The sequence below is a fragment of the Sander vitreus genome, chromosome 2 (genome assembly GCF_031162955.1).
Source record: "Sander vitreus isolate 19-12246 chromosome 2, sanVit1, whole genome shotgun sequence".
Taxonomy (NCBI): Eukaryota; Metazoa; Chordata; class Actinopteri; order Perciformes; family Percidae; genus Sander; species Sander vitreus.
The window spans coordinates 27,400,338-27,424,614 of record NC_135856.1 but is presented as its reverse complement, the minus strand read 5'-3'; the positions used below and the strand labels follow the sequence as shown (position 1 = coordinate 27,424,614).

The following is a 24,277-nucleotide window of genomic DNA, read 5'->3' as shown; positions in this document are numbered from 1 at the left end:
GTGGCGGACTAACCGACATACAAGCTGAAATGTCAGAATTGAAAAGGTTCATACATGTTGTCTCTTTGATGTGCTTTGAAAGACAAATGTGTAAACTAATCAAGACAGCTGCACATCCACTTGTAAACATGCGATCCCTCTCCCTTTTATTTCTTCTTATGGCTATTTGCATGCTAATACTATACTTAGGCTGGGTTATTCTGTTTTTTTTTGGAACAAGCTATTTCTCAATAGATTTCCATATAAATGCTAATTTCTGTTATACCTACAGGTGTATGTTGCTTTCATCTCAAGACTTAAAATACAGATGCCATGAGTCAGTATTAGCAGAAGTCTTTATTGGAAATATAGGCTATCGAATTGTGTAGAAACTGGCAAGATGAAAGTGGCAAGTCTCAGTGTGTTTTGTAGTCAGTGCTGATGGGCTCTTTAAACAACCAAGCGGAGAAAACATCATACTGTTACATTCAGCGATTAAAGTCTATTCTTCTTATCGAAATATTATTTTACACAAAGACAACATCAGATAAACAAGTGCAGATAACACATAGAACAGATGTCGGACATAGGAGTGTCTGTTTGTATGCGTGTCTGAGTGTTTGTTGTGAATCTATGCAGAAGGGAAAGTTGTGATGAGGTCGTGTCCCTCCGGTGGTCTCATTCTAGCGCGAGCGTGAGTCTCACAGTACAGCTGCCCCTCCACAAAGAAATAGCCCTTCTGTTTGAGGTTGACGTCACAGTCGGAGCACACAAAGCAACCAGGGTGACGATATTTGTCTCGTGCTTTCACCACCGTCCCGCTGTAGCAGAAAAGACAGAGAGGGAGATGTCAAAAGCAAAGAATAGTCTATGTGTGTAGTGTTGTAGTAATAGTTAAATTAGTATAGTATACTATAATAATCAGGTCTTTAAATTACCTTTTTTGATCGCCAGCCAAAAGGGCTAGTAGATTTTTAAAGTTACCAGCCAGTCAGATTTTTTCACGATTTTTACTAATTTTAAATAACTAAATTTAAAATGGCATTACTACTTAATTTTAATTCATTAAGTTTGTCTTCTTCGTTTCAGCGTAGCTGGTAATTGATACCACACATGCAAGGCACGTAGCCAATGGATGGTTGTATGACACACCACAACATAGTGTTCATGGGAAATGTAGGATTAGTACTACAAGCAGTATTGCCAGATAAACATCGCGTTTCCTAGCCAAACACACACAAAACCGCCACAATTTCTTGGCGGGAAAACAAACCAATCTGCAAACACTGACTTGTCGCATCGTTACTGCAGAGTTATTTGCTTCATTCATCACCAGCCAAATGGGCTAGTAACTTTACAATGTTACCCACCAAAGTTAATTTTTACCCGTATTTGGCGGGTTGGAGTGTGTCAATTTAAAGCCCTGATAATAATACACACTCCCTAATGGATCCAAACTGGGGTCACTGACATAAGTGACCTGAAAGCAGCACATAGACTGCACCGATTTTCAATGGGATTGTCTCATTTTTCAACAGACAAAAACCTGTGCTATCGCAATAATTTGAATGATACCATAGTAAATAATAATACAAATTCAACACATAGTGGCGTTAAGGAAGGTAAAGAAGAATCAGATTTGTTAAACACAACGATGCACAGAGACTGAACTGTCTACTTACATACAAAACTGTTACAGTAACTCTTTATTACCCTATTATATTGCATTTAGAACAACCTAATAAATGTTTTATAAAACACTTATTATTTATTTAAGATTATTTTTAGGGCATTTGTAGGCCTTTATTGACAGGACAGCTGAAGACATGAAAGGGGAGAGACAGCGGGGAATGACAGCAAAGGGGCGCAGGTCGGAGTCGAACCCTGGCCCGCTGCGTCGAGGAGTAAACCTCTATATATAGGCGCCCGCTCTACTAACTGAGCTATCCGGGTGCTGTTGTAAATTAAGTTGCAGCACTGTGTTGCCGATGTGTGGAAAAGGAACTTCGTTGACACTGTTCTTGATTATAAAAGGTTTATTACATCAAGGATTTCAGCATCATGACGGATCCTGCAGAACCCGGAGAGGACAAAGCCAATATGCGTCTTGCTGCAGCAAGGACATGGCTTATAAGGGGTACATTTAGGTAACATGTTAGATAAAGTAAATAGATGTGAGTTGGCAAGTAAAGGTCTGAGTCCCTTTGAGGTCAGAGTCTTTTTGGGGGGCTCCAACACTACACATAAAATCATTGATCCCACTCAGCCCCCAATCACAGAATCACATAAAACATCCTCTTCAACACATCACTCCACTGAGAGGAAAATCATTAAACTTACTTCACTAACACAGTGCTTATTATGTCTCAGCACATTTGAGCTTTATACAAACTTTAACCTTATAGGCTCTTCAGATACTACAGTGCCCATAATGACACTTTTGAAGTGTTTATTAATGTATTAATCAATCATGATAATGCCTATGACTATAACTGGTGTATAAACTGTTACTTTAATGAATACTTAAACACAATAACTCATAAATATAGGCTATCATACAGTGGCACTCATAAGTTTATGAACCCATGCTAAAGTTGACTAAAAAGAGGAATAAAAAAAATTACGATACATTATTCATTCACAAAGAAAATTGGTGTCCTTAAAGGTTGGATTTTTCCTCATTTGTTTTAATTAAGGCATTAAGATCAATTTCCAAAAGATGATTTTTTTATTCCTCTTTTTAGTCAACTTTTTGGGTTCATAAACTTATGAGTGGCACTGTATATAATTACATTATGTATGATTACATTAATACATGTCTTAACTATTAATACCCATGTACAGTAATTCACAGGCTGATTACAGATGATTGTGAATGCATATGATTTAAGTTATGTGGCAATACTTTTTTAAAGTTACATTAGTTAGGACTTGGAAAATGCCTGGGAGATTAACTAAAAAGCTCTTTATCAGGATTTATTTATTTGATATCAGGATTTGATTTAGGTTTATATGGTCAATGAACAAAATGATTGCTATATTTGTAAAACAATGTATTTGCATAAAGGCATAACATGTTCTGATTTATGGAATGGGTGTGTTATAACAGTGCAATTATTTGCAGAAGCCCTGCAATAAGCAGTACTTTATGAAGCTTATTGCTTATTTATGTTATTTTATTTATGTTATTAATTTTTATACAAGCTATAGTTTGTGTTGTTGTTGTTGTTGTTGTTGTGGACTGTATTGTTCCTATACTGTTCTCCACCCTTTTTTGTATTGACTCATGGATGCTCTAAATGTGAATCACAGATGATTTCTTGCTATTTTTACTCACACAATCCCATTCCCACACTTGTCGCACACGGGCAGTTTCTGCAGGTTTCCTGTGGGTGGAGTTGGCCTGGTTGTGGGAGCTTTTACTGTCCTGGTCACAATGGGACGAGTGCCTGCCCACATGGGAGAGAGACCACTCAACAAAACAATGCTGTAGATATATACAAGCACATGCAAAAAAAAAAACATTGAAGAGAAATGAGGCAGGGACACTTGTAGCCTCTTTAATCCTAAATGAATGCTTCCTTATAGGGTATAAGCATATTTCATCTCTATCACGACTCATTTTTATAACACAAGTAATAAAGAAAACTGTATGCAACAGTACATCTCCCTCATGAGAGAAATTGTTCAATATTGGATAAAGCTGCATCTAATCTGAAATAATCGGATTCGTCATCTGTGAGCATCTCCATCATCCATTTCCAGATATCGTCGTATGTCAAAAACACACGGAGGAGTGATTTTGTAATGATGTATTGTGTTAACACAAGTTGAATAAGGGAAAAGGGGGTGTGGCTTAATGACATATTGTGTAGCATGTTGTGTAAGTCATAAGACCGGTTAGTCATACAGGGTCAAAGGAATTGCATAAATGATTTCAATGAGGTTATTTTCATATTTGTTCTCTTTAGGCTTATGAATGGAATTTACTGGAATAATTGTTTATGCCACAGTTAGTAGGTCAACAAATGTCATTCAGTAAATTCAGCTGTAGTGTAGGAGTTACAGCAGGCTGGTCATAGGGTTCCTCTTGTCCACATGTCAAAGTTTCTTTGGGCAACACACTGAAGCCACAATGATGTTCCTGATGTGTGTATGGGAGATACAAATAGAAGTCGCTTTGAAGAAAAGTGCATTAAGATATTTATGTCCGAGCCCGACCCGAGCCCGACACAGTTAAAATCTCGTTTTTTTCTCATACTAATGACTCATACGTTTGTTTGTAGTCAATCCCTGATGTTTTACTAATCCAATTAAGTATTTTTGGTTGCCGAAACGTAGTTAGTTTCGTTTTACAACATTTACTACGTGTTTAAAACTGTGCCCGTCATGTTAAATACAATGGTCATATGATTACAGTCCCATGATTAAACTGCCACCATGCAGCAGTAAATCAAACGGCATATTGTGTTGCTTTGGGAGTCTTTGAATCAACCTATAAAGTCGTTTAGGTATGAGGATGTGTTCACGCAGAACCCCATAACTCATAGTAAAAAGCTGATTTAGAAACTGAGTTCTCAAGGCCTTTAAAACATCTGTGTGTTTCCATGATGAGGTGTTGCATCTTTTTTGGCTCACAATAAAATTACAAGTAGTTCTCTGCACCGGTAATCATTTCAACCCCTAAGATATTTCTGTGTAGTGGAGGTAATCGTCTGGGAAAGATGAAGAGCTCACCATCACTGTCAATAAATTCCTGCAGGGCTTTGAAGGAGCCAGACTGCCGAGGCTCCTGGGGCTCCGCCTGGTCGTTCTGTAACATCTGGTACACGTCAGAATCCTCGATGCTGGTCAAAGTCCTGTGGCTGAGCAGCACATTCAGACACACACACACACACACACACACACACACACACACACACACACACACACACACACACACACACACACACACACACACACACACACAGTACAATACCTGGTCAGGATACAAACACAAATGCACATTCTACTATCTGTGGTGGAAGAAGTATTCACACCCTTCACTTAAGTAAAAGTACTCATAGCACACTGTGAAAGATACTCCACTACAAGTAAAAACCTTGCATTGAAAACCTTATTTAAGTCAAGGTATGTGAGTATTATCAGCCAAATTTACTTAAAGTATTAAAAGTCAAAGTACTCTGCAGAACAATGGTGCTCAAATGATGTTTAAATGTGCTCTAAGCGATGTTGGGTGATGTCACTTCTTGTTGACGTTCAAAGTATTTTCAAACAAAACGAGGCTAGCTCGCCCCTCCCTCCTCCTCATCCCATCCCCTCTCCCTCCCTTCCGCACACTAACCCCCCCAACCCCCACCCCCCCCAAATCCTCCTTGTTGGGTATTGGCTGGAACACTTTTTATTATGTTTGGTGGTGTTTTTTACAGTGTGTTCAGGGGACAGGCAGCTCGCAGATAGTGAGATGTTTGCTGTATGTGACAAAAAATGTTGCAGCCTAAAAAACTCGTCACATCGTTTAGAGCACCTTTAATATTACTGCTGCATGTGTGTGTGTTGCTTTTTACTTCTGTAGATGTTTAAGGTTGTGCTAATTTTAACTCCTTTATATTCTGTTGGGCTGTTTAATCTAATGTCATTAATCTAAGAATCATATTCTATAAGATCACCATATGTTTGTAGCGTTGCTGTCCTGTGAGAACCGCATATCTCTTTAAAAAAAAGTTACCTTTTCATGAGCTCAGAAAAAATGCATTTATAGTTTATAAATTATAATATATCATTACTATTTCATTTTCTTATGAAGTAGGAGAATATACACCACATTTTAATCACCAAAGATATGTGGTTTCCATGGGACAGGAAGGGTATGAAAACTTTAATATTAAGTAATTACAGCAGTCAGACAAGAGTAGAAGTATAAAGTTGCGTCAAATGGAAATACTCAAGTACTTAAGTAAATGTACTTAGTTCCATTCCACCACTGCCACTAACTGTGACACAGCACTGCTTTGGTCTATAGGTTGCCATACTTAATGACTTCTTTTTCCCAGACCTCCCTAAGTCAATTTCATTCATTCATGCTAGTGGCAGAAATGATGTATTGCAATCTTAACTGCATTACCCTGAGGTTTTTTTTAAAAAAAACTTGTGGTGAAGCAGAGCAGGTGAGAACAACCAGCTGGAGATTACAGAGCTACAACATAGCGAGTCAACCTTAAAAGGAGAAAAATGCTTAGATGCTAAATGTGGGATGAGGAAGAAGGTTCATGGGCTGAACCACAAGGAGGAAAATGAGAACGGAAAGAGGAAGATTTTAGCTGAGTTTTACAGCATGCTGATTCTACAACATGCCCTTTTTATGCAAATTCTAATATATGTTTTCATAATCATGTTCTGGTTTGCAGCTTCTTGTGGTTATGAATACATTACAATGAAATACATCTTTACTTTTCCATGTAAAGCAGCCTAGAAGTGATGCAGAGCGAGTCTATTTTGTATCGGCCGACATGACTTATAGGTGTGATGTATGACTTATTCAGAATGTGTGGTTATGCTATGGACAGATTAATTCCTGTGGGCTGTGTTAATATATTCTCAGTGTGACACACCATATATCAGGTACCCTAATGAACTCCACATGAGGGGACGGCTGAAAGCTAACATACTGTACATACATACATTCAAACAACAAAAAGAGTGACTGGGAGAACAGGTGGACTTCAGTGAATGTGTGTTAGTAGCCCTTTCAGGCTGTAATGATCATTAGTTATACACCAGAAAACACAACTGGATACCCTGGATACTACTACTGCTATTATTGGGGAAAAACATTCAGCCTCCTTTTTCAGCTATTTTGTATATATTTGTTTCTGTATTATTGTTTATTCTTATTAATGTTCAATATGTTTGTTTGTTTATGTATGCACCAAATACCAAGGCAAATTCCACATGAGTGTAACTTACCGTGGCAACAAACGCTTTTCTGATTCTGATTCTGATTCTAAGGGTGGTACTAGTTAAAAAGCTATTTGTGTTAAAACAGTTAGGCAACTAATGAGTAGTTTAGTGATAGAATATTCTAAACTTGGATCAGCTCTTTTTCAGAGATTTTGTCAGACAAAACAAACTAAATTATTTTATTCTACTATTCTCTATAATTCTTCATAAAAAACTAATCGTTGACTTGAAAAAGAAATCATAATGAGAAAAAAAACGTGCTTCTGCCCTAAGGCCAACTAATGTAGTAGCATGCTAAAACGCTTATTATATTCAACATGTGAGCAATGTTAGTCATTAGCATGATGACAAATGTTAGCATGCTTTCTAGTAAATCTTAGAAGTATAAGATGAAAAGTCAGGGGAAACACCATTCCAATGAAAGTTCCTCACTGGGCACTTATCCAAAAAAAAGATATTCAATCTTCCGCATATTTGGGCCCAGACTTCTGAGCCAGCTGACTCCCTGCACATGTCTGGCAAAAAATAGACTAATTTGGCTCTTTGAGATATTTTTATTTTAAGCTACTGGCTCAAACACTGATAATACAAAGAGTAGTTTTGCAGTGTTTTGTGCAACGCATTCTCATGAACGGGTCCATATGATATCATACAAAAATGTATGCACACCAAAACGTATGATATCCTACGAAATTAGGAGACCGCCGGCTGGTCCGCGACGCCGGCTGGCTATGAGCTCCATGACGCCGAGCGGCAGTTGCTAGTTGCTGCTACAGAGCTTTGTGACGCTGGCTACAGACCTCCATTGTATCAGCAGTAGTTGGTGGTTCAGTTACCCTAAAATAGCACCGTGAGCTGCTGGTCATTTCTGCGGACACTACGGTTAAATTTAGTCCACAAAACAGGGGCAATTCTAGGATCAGACCTTTAGGGGGTCAGCACCTAATGAGAATGTGACATGGATAACCCTACCCCCCCTTCCCACACACACACACACACACACACACACACACACACACACACACACACACACACACACAACACACCCTGCTAAATTAGTAATTTCATTATCTGATAATCTCTGAGCTAGCTACTGAACAACAACGTCAGCTAACATTTTTTGACACTATTAACACTATGATGGAACTAAACCTGACACTTTATAAGTCACAGTAATAACGACCAATTTGACACAATGTTCTAACATTCAGCAATTTTAGTTGCTTACGTTTCAATTTGGGTTCTAATCTGCGCCATCTGACAGATCAGATAGAGACTCAGCCAAAGGCGGGAGTCTGGCACAACCACCTCCGATTGGCCAAAACTATGTTTCTGTTAATGGTAATTGTTTGTCCTCTGTCACTAACAGACAAGTTCACAAACTCTCACTTAAACTCTAAAATTAACTTATAAAAAAAAAAGGGGGGGCTGAGATGAAATTTTAGGGGGGCTTGAGTAGCATAAAGGGTCTAAAATTGCCCATGCCACAAAATATGACCGTTTTGCTGCGACGAAAGTTAAGATTAGGCACCAAATCGACCAGTTAAGATTAGGAAAAAGATCGTGGTTTGGATTAAAACACTCCTAAGGAACACACATTTCCTGGGTGAAAGGCTATAGTTTTCCCCGGGACGCAAACTCCGCACTCTGGCTTGAAAATCCTTTATGCTAACCACGTTCTTATACAGCGGCCGTCAATGTAGTGAATACAGCAAAAAAAACATGGAATGCTTACGAATTACAGTGCTTAACTTTTGGTAGCTTTTTGAACGAATGGTTCATGAGAACAGGCTGGTTTTGTGACGAACAATATCCATCAGTTATTTCTTTTGTAATAATTGTGTATGGCAAAATGTCATTTTGGGCCCAAGTGCGTCAGATGACTTGCAATTCCAGTTGTGGCCACTACGGCAGAATGAATGCAAAGCCTAGCGCTGTTCCTGAGGGCAAATTTCATGTACCCAGGGGTGTCGGACTAGGGGGAAAAAGGGGACTGAGTACCCAGGGCCCTCATGTGAGGAGGGCCCAAAAAGATGCTAGAATGAATCGTTGTGGATGCGGGGAGGGGCCCATAGAAAATGCCTTTCTACAGGTCCAAGAATTTTGTGCTACGCCCCTGCATGTACCTGAGACCAACACGCAGACAACTGAACAGGCTGAATGACTAAGTAACATCTCTCGAGCCATATTGCTATTGCTAGCATGACTATTAGCATAATCAGTGTATAACAACTCACAAGCTGTTAGTTTCTGAATGGTGCAGGGCTTTGAAAAGAACCTGACTGCTATGTTTTAGCTGTAAATAAAGTGAGAAGGATCACCTCTCAGGCTTGGGTATAACCAGGCCTCGGATCTGGCCCTCCATGGCGTCCTGGATGTTGCCTGAGGAGTAGAGGCCTATGGGGGTGTTGTAGGCTGAACTGACCACCTGATGCGTGTCATCGATGTTCGCTGCTGCAACAAACGGCTGAGCTTTCCGGTTGTGAGCGATGCCAATAGGTTTATATTCCTGTAGAGAGAAGAAGGAAGCAAGGACATTATTGAGACAATCGTTTGATAATGATGTGAAAAAAGATATCTACCATAATCTTAAAAACGTGAAGTCATTTCTCAAATACTCTTACGAACCTGATGTTCTGCTTCCAGGTTGATTTTATATGGGTGAACTTTACCGTCCTCCACAGCTCGTGGGGACCACAGTCTTGATTCATTCCTGGAAATAGAGAACAGATCCTGGTGAGAAGGTCACCACAACATGATGAACTGACTGTTGAATGAGTCTTTTTTTGAGTCTGTGTGAGTTGTATAATCCCAACCTATAAAACATCAAAACTAAGGTTTAAAACTTCTGCTCACATGTTGGCCTTTCCTGTCATACTATTTGATTTTTTTTTTTTTACTTTTTGAAGGGGATTTGAATCGTATCCAAACTGAAAAGGTGAAAAAACTACGCCAGAGTCATAAGCCAAACCAAATTCACCTGATTTTATGGATGTGCTTTTGAATACTGTCCCATAATGCAAATCACAGAAGTGGTTTTAAACTAAATTCAGATGGTGGAGGTAAAGCTACATATTGTGGAATTACATTTTCATTTTCACATTTACATTATCATTTGAATTAAGTCCTCTATAGGCTTCCATAGTAACATGAAGATTAGGATGTTGTTCATGCTGTACAGCAGTACAGTATGTAAATTAATTACTGGACCATTTTACACCTCCAAAAAGTATGTACATAAAACGCTCCCAAAAAGAAAACACTCTGGTGACGACGATTTAACTGGCGACTACAGTAGGGATTACAAGTCGACAATACTTTGTTTTAAGGATTACAAGCCAAAATGGTTGAGAACTGCTGCTGTACAGTATCAGTATGTATTATGGTATCAGGACACATTTATTGACACTTGGATATGGGCCTACTGGACACAATAAAAGCAACAACAGTACAATATTTAATCCAATACAACTCGCGCTGTCATAGAATTGAATCAACAGCTGTTTGAAACAAAAATGGAACAATATTGGTCATTATTGCAAGGCTAGTCTTTATCCATGACATTCCACTTCTGGGATTGCTCCGTTCCCCCCAGAAATTCTGCCGGGTTTCACTCTTTTCGGCCCAATGTCCGTCACCTTCCACTTTGTTTGTGTTGGCATTCTAAACTCTGGTGGATTTCTGAGGACTATGGTTAACTGCTCCTCAGATCTCTGCAGGGTAAATTGAGACCGCTAGTTAGACTATCTGTCCAATCTGAGTTTTCTCTCACATGACTAAAATAACTTTTGAACGTACACATGTTCCACCAAAACAAGTTCCTTCCTATTTTGCAGCCGCACCGGGGCTCTGTCCGATGCTTAGCACCCCCAAGACGATTGTGATTGGTTTCAAGAAATGCCAATAAACCAGAGCATGTTTTTCTCCCACCCTGGAATGCTTCTGGGCAGTGCTGTGGAGGAAGGTCTGGCAAAGCAAGACTATTGCAAGGCTAATGTATTACATTTCATTTTACTGTGCAGGTGTTGCCTCTACTGTGTCCACCACCTGTTTGTGCATGCTTTTTGTGTCTGCATATAACCTTTCAACAGTAAGACCGAGCCGGTTGCTGGCCTCTTTTATCTTGTTCTGGGCTTCACAGTGCAGCATGTCTGTGGCTGGGACTCCCTCGATGGCCAGGATGACGTCACCGGCACACAAGTTGGCTATAGCGGCCTTACTGCCGGGGGTGACCTGGAAGTGAGGAAAAGGAATACATAACAGAAATGCAGACATTTTATTTTGATTCCTTTGCGAATGTATTACCCATTTGTACACAAGCAGAGATGAGATGATGATTTACTGAATATTAGTTTAATCCCTTGAAAAATAAAACTATAGAGAAATATTTTTCTTAATTTGTATAATTAATTTTGAGTTTGAACCATAAACAAAAATATGCCTTGCTCAAATTTAATGACTGATGGCGGTCGTGAGAAGTTTGGGACCTAAAAACAGGGTCATAGGGCAGAAAAGGTATTAAAGTTATTTTGATCCTGTTAGTTTTGTATTAGACATATAAACACATAATGTTCGGTTGCCATTGTGGCAGATAAGATTCCTCCTTTCATCCTGCCGACAACACCAAGAAGCCACTTTGAGACTCAAAAAGGTCACACAGGTTGGAAAACACTTGATAATTCCAAAATAATAATAATTGTATTGTGCAATATGTGAGTTAACTGGTTGCAGTGCTCAATTGTATATTAATAGTGACTTACCTGGAGGAATATTGTTTATACAATTTATATGTACTTCTTTGGAATCACGTCTCTTATCAAGTTTTTTCTTCAACCTGTGTGACCTCTTTGAATCTCAAAGTGGCTAAAACTCAATTTTTCAACTTTCCTGAGGGTGAAATTCCCCCCGACACTACAAACTAACCCCCCACTCCTGCTACACCATGGTGTGTGAAACTGGCATGCATATCTGATTTTCTCAAGTGTCAAGTAGTTCATTCAGTTTTTATTCCACACACCAAATGTTGGAGGTTTATATCTTGCCATTTAACTAGTACAAGTCTTCTAGCAATAAAGGTTCCTTGTATTTCATTTGAGGCAGAGATGTTGCCGGTTGGAAGATTAAGTTATTGTTAAGTTTTTCTTAGTTTTTTTTTTCAATTTATAAAGGGTCCAATACTACAGATATACAAAATAATAAAGAGATTATACTGTTCTTATAACACGTTATTGACATTAGGATGAATCCCAAAGCAATATATTCTAATGTGGTCAGCCAGAAAACAAAAAAGCTCTGCCTTTTCACTTTCTATCTTTCTATAAATCCCATTCCAGCAGTCAAGTCCAGTATGTACAGGTGGGTAGCCTTGTGAAAAGTTTAGGTCTGTTCTCCATCACTGGCACTTCATCTCTTAATACACAACTCAACCGTGAGGCCCCTGGTTCATGTTCCCCTGCCGGGATCACAGCTTTATTTGATTTTCTTTTTTCCTTTCTCTGAGTCTCACCTGGCCTAAATACTCCTGCAAAACACAAAACACAGACTTCACTAAGAAGCCCAACTATTCAGTCAAACTCATAACAGAAAAAAAAAACTCAACGCAAATGTTGCACCACATGCACTCTGCCAAACACAAATTGCTCTCTGAGATGCAGATTGTCCTGGTTGGTATGCATGTGTGTAAACTGCCCGTCCCTTGTCATGGAGATAAAGTAAACATGCGCTGCTTCCCACTAAATGACAGCATCCAGATGGAACATATATTCTGCTGGCCAGGAAGTGATCAAGATTAATAAGCGAGCCATCAGGGTCACAGAAAATACCTGAGGAGGCAGCTTCAATCCCAACCGTACATTCACATAGGCCATGACCTATGCTCAGCCATATTGCATTACGGGACATAGGAAACTCATACACTGGGATGTTGCTTGAAACTTGAATTAGGGCATCTGCCTATAAATAACTGTGGATGAAAGTGCTGAGGGGATGTCTCATGCTGCCAAAGAGGGAGCAGTAATTTACAGTGGAGCATTTGTTGGAGTGCTGCTGTGTGACTGTATGTTTTACTGCTCTGAATTCTGTTACCTGAATCTGTGGCACAACTGTGCTTTTTATTGGATTCTTTTGTTTCCACGCAGCTCAGTCGTCATGTCAAACATTTGTCTATGTTTAAATTTCAGCCATCTTTTCCTTTTTTCTTTCTGTCTGTTTTCTTTCATGCCTCCTTCGATCCAACTTTCCTTTTCTCTTCCAATGTTCTTTGCTGCTTCCTCTATCCTTATTTATTTACTTTTCCCCTGGCATCCGTTTTTCTTCTGTCTTCCCTTTCTTCTTTTCCAACTTCAACTGATCTGCAAGCATGAACATCCCCAGAACTGAAGAAGGAAAACTAACAAACTTAAAAACTAAATTATTCTGTTCGTCCCTGTGAGTACTGTTACTTTGGATACTTAAAGGTCCAATGTGTAGGAATTTCTCCCATCTAGCATTGAGATCATATATCGCAATCAACTCTCTCGACCCACGCAGTTCACAGTACGTATTACAGCTACGGTAGCCTTCACGCTTCAAAAAAACGGTCTCTTGCTCTTTCCAATATCCTTTTTCTTTTTCTGGGCGAAGAAGAAGACTCCTGTTCCTGAAATTTGGATTTTGAATATGTGTGGTCCCCTCCATGTTTCCTTTTTCAAACTTGCCAGGGCCGGGAAGCTACGATACCCATTAGCAGCACCTGTGAGTTTATCATGTGACAGCGAAAACGCGAAAGGCGGAGCAGTACGTCCTGTATGTCCCTTACCGGCTAACGTATTTCAAAATGGCGCATGAATATGGAGTGTCTACCCCAGTTCATGCAAATGTAAAGTTTCAAGCCAAAATGAATACTTGGAATTGATGGTGGTGGTAAATATTCATGAAAGAGGGCAACACAGATTTTGATAATGAACAACTAAACACGTTACACACTGGACCTTTAACATTTAGGTAAGTAGAAAGAGTAATGCTATGCAATGTAAGAATGAATGAAGTGAGGAACCAAAAAAGGAACGAGAGAATCCAGTTACAGTATTACGCTTTCCAAGAAGTACAGCACTTGGGAAGCCAATCTGACGGGTTGAAATCCTTGTCACTAAAAGGAGTATTCCAGCTATCCAGTAGTATACTTAAAGCTACACTAATCAATGTTTGTATCAAAAATAGATCAAATGACTGTGTAAAGTAAAAAGGGGTCACTCTGAGTAACAAACCCACAGAACTAGAACTAGAAGAGCACTCGTGGAGCGCAGACCTCTGTCAAGGCTATGCCCTTTCTCGCAATGTTAACAAAATTGAAAATAATTTGAATCCCCAGGCCGTGTTTCAGATCAGCTCCAAAATGTAATGTGTTCTTTCTTGGCCCTTGCTACAACCTTCCACCAAGTTTAACAAAAATCGGGCAAATACGTTTTCTGTAATCTTGCTGACAAACACAAACATAATCTAGTTAGCGGAGGTTATTATCACCCGACTCTGCAGCCAGACTAAGTTAGCAACTAGCTTGTGAACATAGTGGAGCATTTAGCTGCTAAAGAGCCACATATTTCCCTCAGGAGTTGTTGAAGACAAAAACAGAGCTCAAAATAGATTGGATGTTGGGTGCCCAGAAACACATCTCCGAATGAATGAGTTTGCTGAATGTCTTCATGGGCAAGAAGTTACTAACATTGTGTTTACAGCTTGCTGATGACATCACCAGGGTTATTTTCTCACAGACACAAGCTCCTCCATGGCTCCAAAGGCCCTGAAGTACTCCCCATGATATAAAGACCAAGTTAACTGATCTCGATGTGTGAACTCGGCGACGTGCCCCTTTAAGGCTGCTGTCTGCTGAAGAAAAAGATTATTATCACTTGTGTTTACTTTCCTAGGCCAGCTGGGAACACTGGCAGGTCATAAAGAGGAGGAGGAGGATGTTCCGGACCAAAAATGGCAGTGAAGGGAGACACTTGTGTTTAAATGAAGCCTCAGGGTTCACTGCAGCAACAATGCCTTCAATTTCTCTCATAGACATTGAATGTACTGGTGAGAAGTTTTATCAGAGCTTTTCACTTTCTTTTATTTAACAAGCCTTTCCTATACAAGTACACTTTAACACATCACTTCTTGTATTACTGCTCGCATATCGTTTACCCTCCCAGATTCCTCTCTCTCTCTCTCTCTCTCTCTCTCTCTCTCTCTCCCTCTCTTTTATTCCTCTCCTTCCTCGTCCATCCCAGTCCTCTCTCATCACAGTGTCCACTAACACAACAGGTGTGGGGTTATTGGACAGAGCCAGTGGTTTGGAGACCGAACTATGCTTTCAGTCAGTAGTTCCTAAGGTCCTCCCCTAAATATAGAAATATAGACGCACATAGCCCTGACAGAGCGGGATTACTGGGTCTCCTTGCATCTGATCCTGTGACATCAGGGGATACAGCACACAGAGTCTGGCTGCTGATGAAGACGTCACTGTTCATATTCAGCATGTTTACTTGTATGTAGGCTATGCATTTAACTGTACTGACCTTTTTAGTTTTTTTCCCCTAACTATTTATTTAATCCTCTCTTCTGTCTTTCCTTTATTAGTGTATAGTGTAGTGTATATTAATTAGTGTGAATAAGTGAGCTTCAGGGGTACTGGTTGGGGGATTTTGTTACCTTTGGACTCCGGTGCCGCCAGAAATTTCTCCTGACGTCCTTCTTTTCGGCCGGATGTCCGTTACCTTCCACTTTCTTTGTGTTAGCATTTTAAACTCCGGTACTCTGAGCTAGCTAGACTATCTGTCCAATCTGAGTTTTCTGTTGCACGACTAAAACAACCTTTGAACGTGCACGTTCCACCAAAACAAGTTCCTTTTACCGAGGCCATTTTGCAGCTGCACCGTTGCTTTGTCCGGCGCTTAGCAGCGCCCAAGACAATTATGATTGGTTTAAAGAAATGTCAATAAACCAGAGCACGTTTCTCTCCCATCCCGGAATGCTGTGTGGACTAGCCAGACCCTCCTCTGCAGCGCTGTGGAGGAAGGTCTGGCAATGCGAGACTACCTTTGGACAGAGCCAGGCTAGTTGTTTCCTCTTGCTTCCAGACTTTGTGCTAAGCTAAGCTAACCAGCTGCTACATATATATACCATACAGACATCAGAGTGGTAGTGATCTTCTCATCTAACTCTCACCTAGAAAAGGCAAATAAACATGTTAAGCGTCTCCTTTAAGTGAAAAAAAAAAGTTATTTTCATGTGATTCAGTTGCTTGTTGTACTTTGTGTAAACAGGAAATGCCCTATTAGTTTCAGGAAATCATCATTTTCATCAACAGATTTACCAATCTGAATCAGCAGCCACAACCTTCTAAACATTTTCTTTCTAAACCAAGTATCTGTCCAATAAATCATTTTTTCATCCAAAGTATCTGTGATTTGTTTACTGCGAGTTTACTTTAATAAAGTATAGTTATTTTTAGTTTGTAGATCTTTAGTCAATGTGTCATCTCCCAGCTCTGCCTGTGCTCTCAGTCTACAATAATGACAAGCTGCGTGATGCTGCGTGTTGACCTCAAGCTGACGCTCACTAGCTCATGAACAGCTGCACCGTTATACTGGACCTATCATAATGACATAACACTGTGCTCATCTTCTCCAATAACTGTCAAATTCATTCTTCTATGTTCTGACTCAACTGTCAGCATGAAATGTCCTGAATGTGTGGAGGGATTTAAAGATAAGTGGATTATCTACATCTGGAGGATTCTACCTTTCTTTTTCTTCCAATTTAAAAAAAATAAAAATCAGGTTTTAGTCAGAATTAATTAAAACACGCTGCAGGACTGTTTAGGAATAATGTCGTAACCTCACTGTGCTCATAAATTCTCCAGTCTGAAATCCACACAATGACACATTTGTGTGTGTGTGTGTGTGTGTGTGTGTGTGTGTGTGTGTGTGTGCACATGTCAGAGTACAATGTAAGCTGCTATTTGTATCTAAGCCTCTTGCATTTCCTGTGGCACAGGTGCAAGCCCCATGCCAGGCCAGACAGACTCTTTCTAGAACCAACCCTCCTGGAAACACAATGTTGACACTATAACTAACCAACTAACTTAATCAAATGATCAACCAACAATAAAGACAGTACAAGCGGGTTGAAAAGTTTTTGATCACGTTATTAAGAGAAAAACATATTTTGAATCCTTTAATACTTATGTACAGTTCTTTTAATAGAGACATCCTGTCACTCACTCACCCTGGAGATGGTCAGGGGCTGGTTAAAGTCCTTTCCTCCTGTCAGGCGAAACCCCCAGGGGGCCGGACCATCCAACACGACATTGAGTGCCATGAGCCTTTAATGTCTCTCCACTGTTAGATAACAACAGCACAGATGGTAAACTGCACGCTACGGGGAACAAAGTCAAAGAGCAAAGGAATATCAAAGTGATGGAGATTTTGACCCATGTGGGTTGGAGCAGGGGGAGGAGAATGGACAGACCCCACCCCAGAAGTGAAGTAATTGGTCAGATTTTGGAAACTGGCTCCTGGACTGTTCTACCAGCACTTGCTCACCAGTTTTCCTTATTTGTGGAGCACTTTTTCTTATTTCCTTTTTTTTTTTCTCTCTCTCTCTCTTTTACTACTTCTCTCTCCAAATAGAAAGAAATATTTTGCCTCTTAAATCTGGTGCGACCAAAGCACCACTCGTTCTAAACAAATCCAGTTTTGGCTCCCAGTCTGCGAGTACCTACATGGACTCTTGTAGAGTGAGGATGTAAACCAGCCCCCCCCCCACCTCTTCATCGCTTCTCATCCCTGGGCAGCTCACAGTTTGTCTGGCCTCGTCTGGCTCTGGTTGACAGGCCTTGCTGCTCCTGTCCTTATTTGGTCTGGAGGCGCAGCTCCACTCTGAGGCCCTGGAGGTCCCACAGGCACATTCCAGCCACTATTGATCTGGATGGGACCCAGGACTCTCACCCCTGAGCTTGTCAACAATCCAGTTTCAACACAGTTTTTTCGACACAGCATCTCACTTTTCCTGTGTTTATATCAAACAACTGTCTCGGTCGTGTCTGTTAAATATAACTTATTTTATGTCTCTCAAAAGATTTCCTCTAGCCTACAAAAACCTTGTTTACTGTGCTCTTTGTTTATGATCACAGATTTTTATTACAGCCAGCTGAGGAGGGCATGTTGAAACACATGCCCTTCATGTCTGCATTATATCCAAAATTATAAAAACACCAAAGGCTTTATGTGGCGACAAGAGCACTCTATCAACAAAGTGTGACTGAGGCTTGTTAATCTATGTCTCACTGATAGGCCTACGCATTCGCTCTGAGTTTTTCCATCATGTTAATGACTCACTGTGCCAGTTAAAACAGTTTAGGAATCACACCACAAAATCTGTCAACTGCGTAGAGCGTTGAAAATGTCATTATAGGCAAGTACTTTAAAGTGAACCAGAGTCATTGTTTGTTTCTGCAGTTACCATGGCAATAACATAACTCCCTGACAAAAAGGGGAAGTGGATGTATTCATTCTCAAACTTTCTCTCGCTCTTTGCAGACATTTAAGAAAAGTATGTCTCGGTTCTTATTCATACACTCTTTCTCTCTGCGACTTATTCACACCTGCAACAACATGAGGTGAGCACATACTGCACACAGTGCCTAAGCATGTACTGTAATAATAATAATATTATGCTAAACCTGTGAAAGACATGTACATGAAAGGCCTATTTACACTGCAAGGCCTATTTTGGTATTTTACAAACATCGTTAAACATACTTCTGAGATTAGACTGTCAAGTTTAAGTCAAGTTTAAGTTTTACATGAATTTGTAACTAAACAAACTTTTATTCATTTATCAAATTGTGTAAAAAGAAATGCTAAAACCTCAAATAGGTTAAAATTAAGTCATAGATTGTAAAAATAGTGGATGTAGCGGACTGGGGTTTTGAAACCTTGTGTTTGTCAATTTCACCATCTTGGTTTTTTGAAACCGGACAAGATGATTTTTGACGAGAGGGTGGCGCAGGGGAGGATAACACGGCCAATCCAGTGTTGTTTATGGTTGCAAAAGCTCTGCTCTAAGTTAAACACTAAAGAGGGAAAGGTGGCGATTTTCAACCCTTCTGACGCAAGGCATCCAGTGGAGATTTTCTGGCGGGAAACCGCCAGGTACTGCCGCCATTCGGCAAACGAATTCCCTTCAGTTACCAGCTAACTCTAATGGTAGCTAGCTTGGTTGGCAGAATGCTGAACTTGACATTTTTATGCAACAAAAATGTTCCAATTAACTTTGATGAAGTGAAAACACACAGTGAGAGGTTTAACATTTAAAACGAAAACACGGACAACGCCCAAAAACAAGTTCACGGCTATTTTAAAGGTCCCATGTCATGAACATTTCACTTTATGAGGTTTTTTAACATTAATATTAGTTCCCCCAGCCTGCCTATGGTCCCCCAGTGACTAGAAATGGTGATAGGTGTAAACCGAGCCCTGGGTATCCTGCTCTGCCTTTGAGAAAATGAAAGCTCAGACGTGCCGATCTGGAATCTTCCCTTTATGACCTCATAAGGAGGAAGGTTACCTCCCCTTTCTCTGCTTTGCCCGCCCAGAGAATTTGGCCCGCCCATGAGAAAGAGAGAGACATCATGGCTTGTAAACAAGCGAAGCATGGCAGTTGGTCAAGGACACACCCCCACCCTCCACCCTGCCCCCCCCCCCCCCTCTCTCCTCCTCAATAGCATTTAAAGCTACAGACACAGAAATGGCGCGTCCTAAGCAAAGCTCATTGTGGGACTGGCTCTAGTGGCTGTAATTCTGCACCAAGGCTGAATTTTGGGAAAGAGACTTCAGATACAGTATTAGGGGACCACTTAGGCCTATATAAAAGCATCCAAAAAGCAGCAAGTCATAGGACCTTTAATGTGCAAAGAGCCATGGTTAGCTCTGTCATGATTGACAGGTCCTAAAGCATCCCCTGCTTCTTGCCATTTTTAAAATAAATGGGACCATAATTTACTAAATGAACACCACACTGTATTGAAGATTTGAAACTAGCATTTGAGACCATAAACTTATTATGAAAATGTTTACTGAGGTAATAAATCATGTAAGAAGTAGGGTCATTTTCCCACTGACTTTTAAAAAATAACAACTTCTTTTGGGAGCCAGTGGAGTCGTCCCCTGCTGGAAATTAGATAGAATGCAGATTTAAGTCCCTTCCGCATTGGCTTCACTTGTCAGACCCGGAAGCATCATCCATTATCTTTACAGTCTATGTTCCAAGTGTGTTGCACCTGTAACCATGCCCAACAATGATGTCACGCTATACTGACACACCCTAGAGTACACTTATACATTACTGCTGGATGCTGAGAAGTTAAACAAGTTTGGTGAAATTTTATATTTCTGTTATCAACCATTTCAATGAAAAAGACCCAAACTAACAATTAACTGATCCTATTAACAATTAATAATTGAGCACTGTCTGTATTGTCAAAGGCTGATATGCCCTATAGTTTATTTCTCTGTACCATAGAGTTGTCTCTTCTGTTAAGGTGAAAGGAAAAAAAAAAAATTGGGAATATTTCATCTACCAGCTGGATTTTATTAGCAATACAGCCCCATAAAATCATCCAACAAATGCTAAGATATTGTAGAAATACTTAGGTCCAAGAGTGTGCATTGAATTTGATATTAACATGAATAACGTATAGGATTAACACTTTCATTACATGTATAAACATATCAGGGGTCGAATTCATGTCTTCAATCTAAATGTGTTCCTAATGTATCAAAGGCAGACTAAAGGTTCACTGTATGTCTCAACACTGTAGTTTGTGATCATTCTGTGCACACTTTCCTGATGGTTTCTAGACTATATATGCATAAATTAATTGTTTGCATCACAGAAGGTTTACATATACATGGCTATTTAATTAGTGAGTTGGATGTAAGGCAGCAATCACCAACTGTACTCACTCTAACTACAGTAACTTGAGTTTAAATACGTCACTCACTTTTAAAACAACGAAGCACTGGAGAGAAAAAAAAGCCCTACATGCCTGGCTACCATATTAACTTTGAAAAAGTGGAAATTAGCACCACTGATGAATAATGTGAAGAAAGAAGGCGAGGAAACCAAATTTGATGGTGGGTGAGAAAAAGCTGACTTTATAAAGCAAGTGGATGTTGGCCATTTTACAGCTCTCATACAAAAGGCTTACAAAAAGCACACACACACACACACACACACACACACACACACACACACACACACACACACACACACACACACACACACACACACACACACACACACACACACCAGCTGAAGTAGTGGATGACAGGGTGACGTGAAGGACAATGAATGATGAAACAAAACATATCTTAAGGTGCTTTAACAATTGTTTTGTTGTGAGAAAAAACAAACATAAATCATATTCACTGAGCATGACTAAGATGGAAACTGCCCATAATTCGAAATAGTATATAACATGAAACAGCGAGCCGCTTACTTTGACAACAGGGTTAAAAGATGCCACCAAAGTCTGCGGTTAAATGACTGAAGGTTTTTGATAAAATGCTATCTAATCCTGCATCTGACTTAAATAATTCAACATAAAACATCATGACTTATGGCATAATTATAGCCCATGAACTATTGTGTATTCGGTCACTCAGCATCTATCTGGACAATGATACAATACAATAACAATCCTTCAAATGTGGGTTTGCTGCTGTTGAAAAATATTAGAAAAACATCCTGTTGTTCCTTCCTTTCTGAAATCGTCATAACACAGTTCGACCAGCACTTGTCCTCTAATAAATATAATACCTAAAAAGGTCGGTAACCTTTTTGCATACACTTTCCAAACATGACCAATACACAGCAAAAGCCCCGACAGACAAATTAACGTCTAGTGTGTAAAATCTGAAGTGAAATTTGAGATAAAACAAACACAAAATTGTGTTAAAGTTCCGTTAAAGTGCATCAATCCTAGTGTGACGATGAAGAACCGAGAAGTCGAAAATATTTTTGTGTTCTCTAATCTAATACTTTAAATCTAATGTATCAGATTTAGACAGCAAGTGCAACAGTATCAATATTTTTCACACTTCCGCATTTGCAATATTTGAAATGGTGGCTTAATAATGATTAATGATAGTCTTTCATATCCCCAAATTCTTATCAACCAATCAATACCTTAGGCAACACATAACATTGACACATGCACACAGTCTTTTCCACATGTAAGTCGGCTGCAATCCCTTCAACACGTCTCGTCTGCTGACAGAATGCTGTTTTTACAACACTCTCTGCACTGAATGTCTTTGTGGATATCTGTAATTGCACACTGAAATGAAATGTAACAAGTGTTGTTAAGTTTGAGATACTGCAGAGAAAAAGAAAAAAGAAAAAGGTGATCGTGGTGATCTAACTGCCCTTTAACAGAAAGAAAAGCATCACTGCGGTGCCCTTTTTCCTATCATTGACGTTTGCGTAGTTCCTTCGATATCCTTCCATTACAGTCAAAAGTTAAAGGTCACTGACCGGAGCACGAACGTTTGGGTTCTCCATGATAGAAAAATAAGGATAAAAAGATAAGATTAAAAAAAACGTTATTTCATAGAAGTCTTCCATTAAAGATGGCTAGTTAGAGCTAAATGTTCTGTCTGTGTGAAGCTGAAGAGCCACACATACACGCAAACACACAACTGCGACAGGTCTTGGGGGGGGGGGTGGGGGGTGGGGAGGGGACCAGTGTTGGAAGGTAGTGTCCTGCGGGTGTTGTGGGCGATGGACGTGTCACAGAAAGGGGCGGAGCCAGGGCGGGGCGGAGAGGAGTCTGGAATCATCATTATAGCTGCTTCACGTAGTTCCCTGGGAAGGTTCCAAACAACTTGCTCCTTCGGGAGGTTCCTTTCAAAAACAAAGAGCAATAAAATGAGATTGTCAGTGCTTCCAAACTCTGGCTGAAACTTCAGTCAGCAGCAGTCACTGATCTTATTCCAGCTCACTGCAGTCTGGAAACCAGCCAAACCTAGAGATCAAACTGAATCGAATGAAAACACCTTCAGAGGGCAAGTTTTTCCTAAAAGAATGTAAAGATTTACACGGCAGCAGATTCTCAGGGCCATCAGACTTACTCAGCTGTGCAGGATAATGTTGACTTAAGCGTCATGTTCTAAATATGTGGTGGGATCACAGTGCCACCTAGTGGCCTCGGTTTGTTGATATTTGCTAAATACCCCTACGTCATTGTGCCAACCAGACCACAAACCCAGGATACACAGTTACAGCATCTATCTGACCTACTGTATCTGTTCATAGTGTACAACTGTTGCCCAGCTTTTCTGTAAGATAAATGTATCTAGTATCATAACTACACAACCCTGCAGTCCCTCCTCTTACCAACAAACCAGCCATCATCACACTTCTCCATCACATCTACAATGTCGCCCTCCTTCAGCTCCAGCTCGTCCTCGTTGCGAGGCCCGTAGTTGTACACGGCCTGGTACCTGTGTTAGAAAAACTCATGGTGAACTGACATTCTTCTTGATATTCTGCAGTAATGATACTGAACAGTAATGTTACTTTTCTTTTTTGGAATATGATCAGTTTTTTCTCCTTTATCCAGTATTTTCTCTGTTTGTGTTTAAATGTTAAACCAATGAAGCAAATGTAAAAAAAAACTTTAAAAAGTTAAACTTTTAACATATTTTTAACAACTTAAAACATATTGTATACCTTGCTATGCCTTCAGTTTAGCACTAAGAGATATCTTTTTGTTCCCTTGGATAACAGCGAATCAGTGGAATAATAAAATGTATAACTTACGGGTCTCCTCCACCACGGAGTGCGTCCTGAACTAATCGCTGTGGCAAAGACAGAAACAGACAGACAGAAAGTTAAAATCTGGTATTTGTGAGGCTTTTGTTTAGGGTTTGAGGAGGTCAAATGGAAAGACTTGTCCAATGTTGTCGCTTATGACGAATAAGGTATAATTTCACACCCAGAGGTGTGACCAACATCCTTTAAAAACATGAATAGACAAACCAACCAAACACTCAAAGCAGAAATACTACAGTTTCTATTTTGCTAAAAGGAAAATTACACTGTATTTGAAATACAGCATACTTTTTTATTGTATGTTATAGAATATGTGGTATATATATATATATATATATATATATATATACATATATATATACATACATACACACACATGAATTATATGGTTACTTATTTCTAAAGACTTCCTTCCTGCGCAGAGACAAGTGTACAGTATGAGCATGGTTGAATGAAGACATGCCCCCCTACCCTT

The 24,277-nt window shown here is 39.8% G+C and overlaps 2 protein-coding genes across 3 annotated transcripts in view; both read right to left on the bottom strand.

Moving 5' to 3' along the window:
• Positions 1-323: 323 nt before the first annotated feature.
• Positions 324-17,377, bottom strand: LOC144526197 (PDZ and LIM domain protein 3-like). Of its 2 annotated transcripts, none has more exons than XM_078263484.1 (7): positions 17,191-17,377; positions 11,021-11,172; positions 9,568-9,652; positions 9,261-9,448; positions 4,717-4,844; positions 3,317-3,428; positions 324-800 (listed from the first exon to the last, which is right to left on the bottom strand). In XM_078263484.1, the coding sequence occupies exons 1-7, from the start codon at positions 17,281-17,283 to the stop codon at positions 611-613; spliced, it is 948 nt and encodes a 315-aa protein (XP_078119610.1). In that variant the 5' UTR covers positions 17,284-17,377; the 3' UTR covers positions 324-610. The 2 variants fall into 2 exon arrangements, with proteins under 2 accessions (XP_078119610.1, XP_078119620.1); XM_078263494.1 differs by having other exon boundaries at positions 4,717-4,838.
• Positions 17,378-20,550: 3,173 nt separating this feature from the next.
• The window catches only part of sorbs2a (sorbin and SH3 domain containing 2a), a 69,321-nt gene continuing 65,594 nt past the window's right edge, over positions 20,551-24,277 (bottom strand). Inside the window, exons 21-23 of the mRNA XM_078263472.1 lie at positions 23,791-23,828; positions 23,365-23,471; positions 20,551-22,872 (exon numbers count right to left, since the gene is read on the bottom strand). Of these exons, the coding sequence (XP_078119598.1) occupies positions 22,811-22,872; positions 23,365-23,471; positions 23,791-23,828 (207 nt within the window). The 3' untranslated portion in view covers positions 20,551-22,810. The remainder of the gene's footprint in view (positions 22,873-23,364; positions 23,472-23,790; positions 23,829-24,277) is intronic.

Bases quoted from the DNA above. Each gene is read 5' to 3' on its own strand.
- LOC144526197 (XM_078263484.1), bottom strand. From the start codon at position 17,283: ATGGCACTCAATGTCGTGTTGGATGGTCCGGCCCCCTGGGGGTTTCGC. The intron at 11,173-17,190 runs GTGAGTGAGTGA...CCTCACTTCCAG, and splicing joins AGCCCCTGACCATCTCCAGG to GTCACCCCCGGCAGTAAGGC. The intron at 9,653-11,020 runs GTTATATGCAGA...CTCTATTTCCAG, and splicing joins CTCGGTCTTACTGTTGAAAG to GAATGAATCAAGACTGTGGT.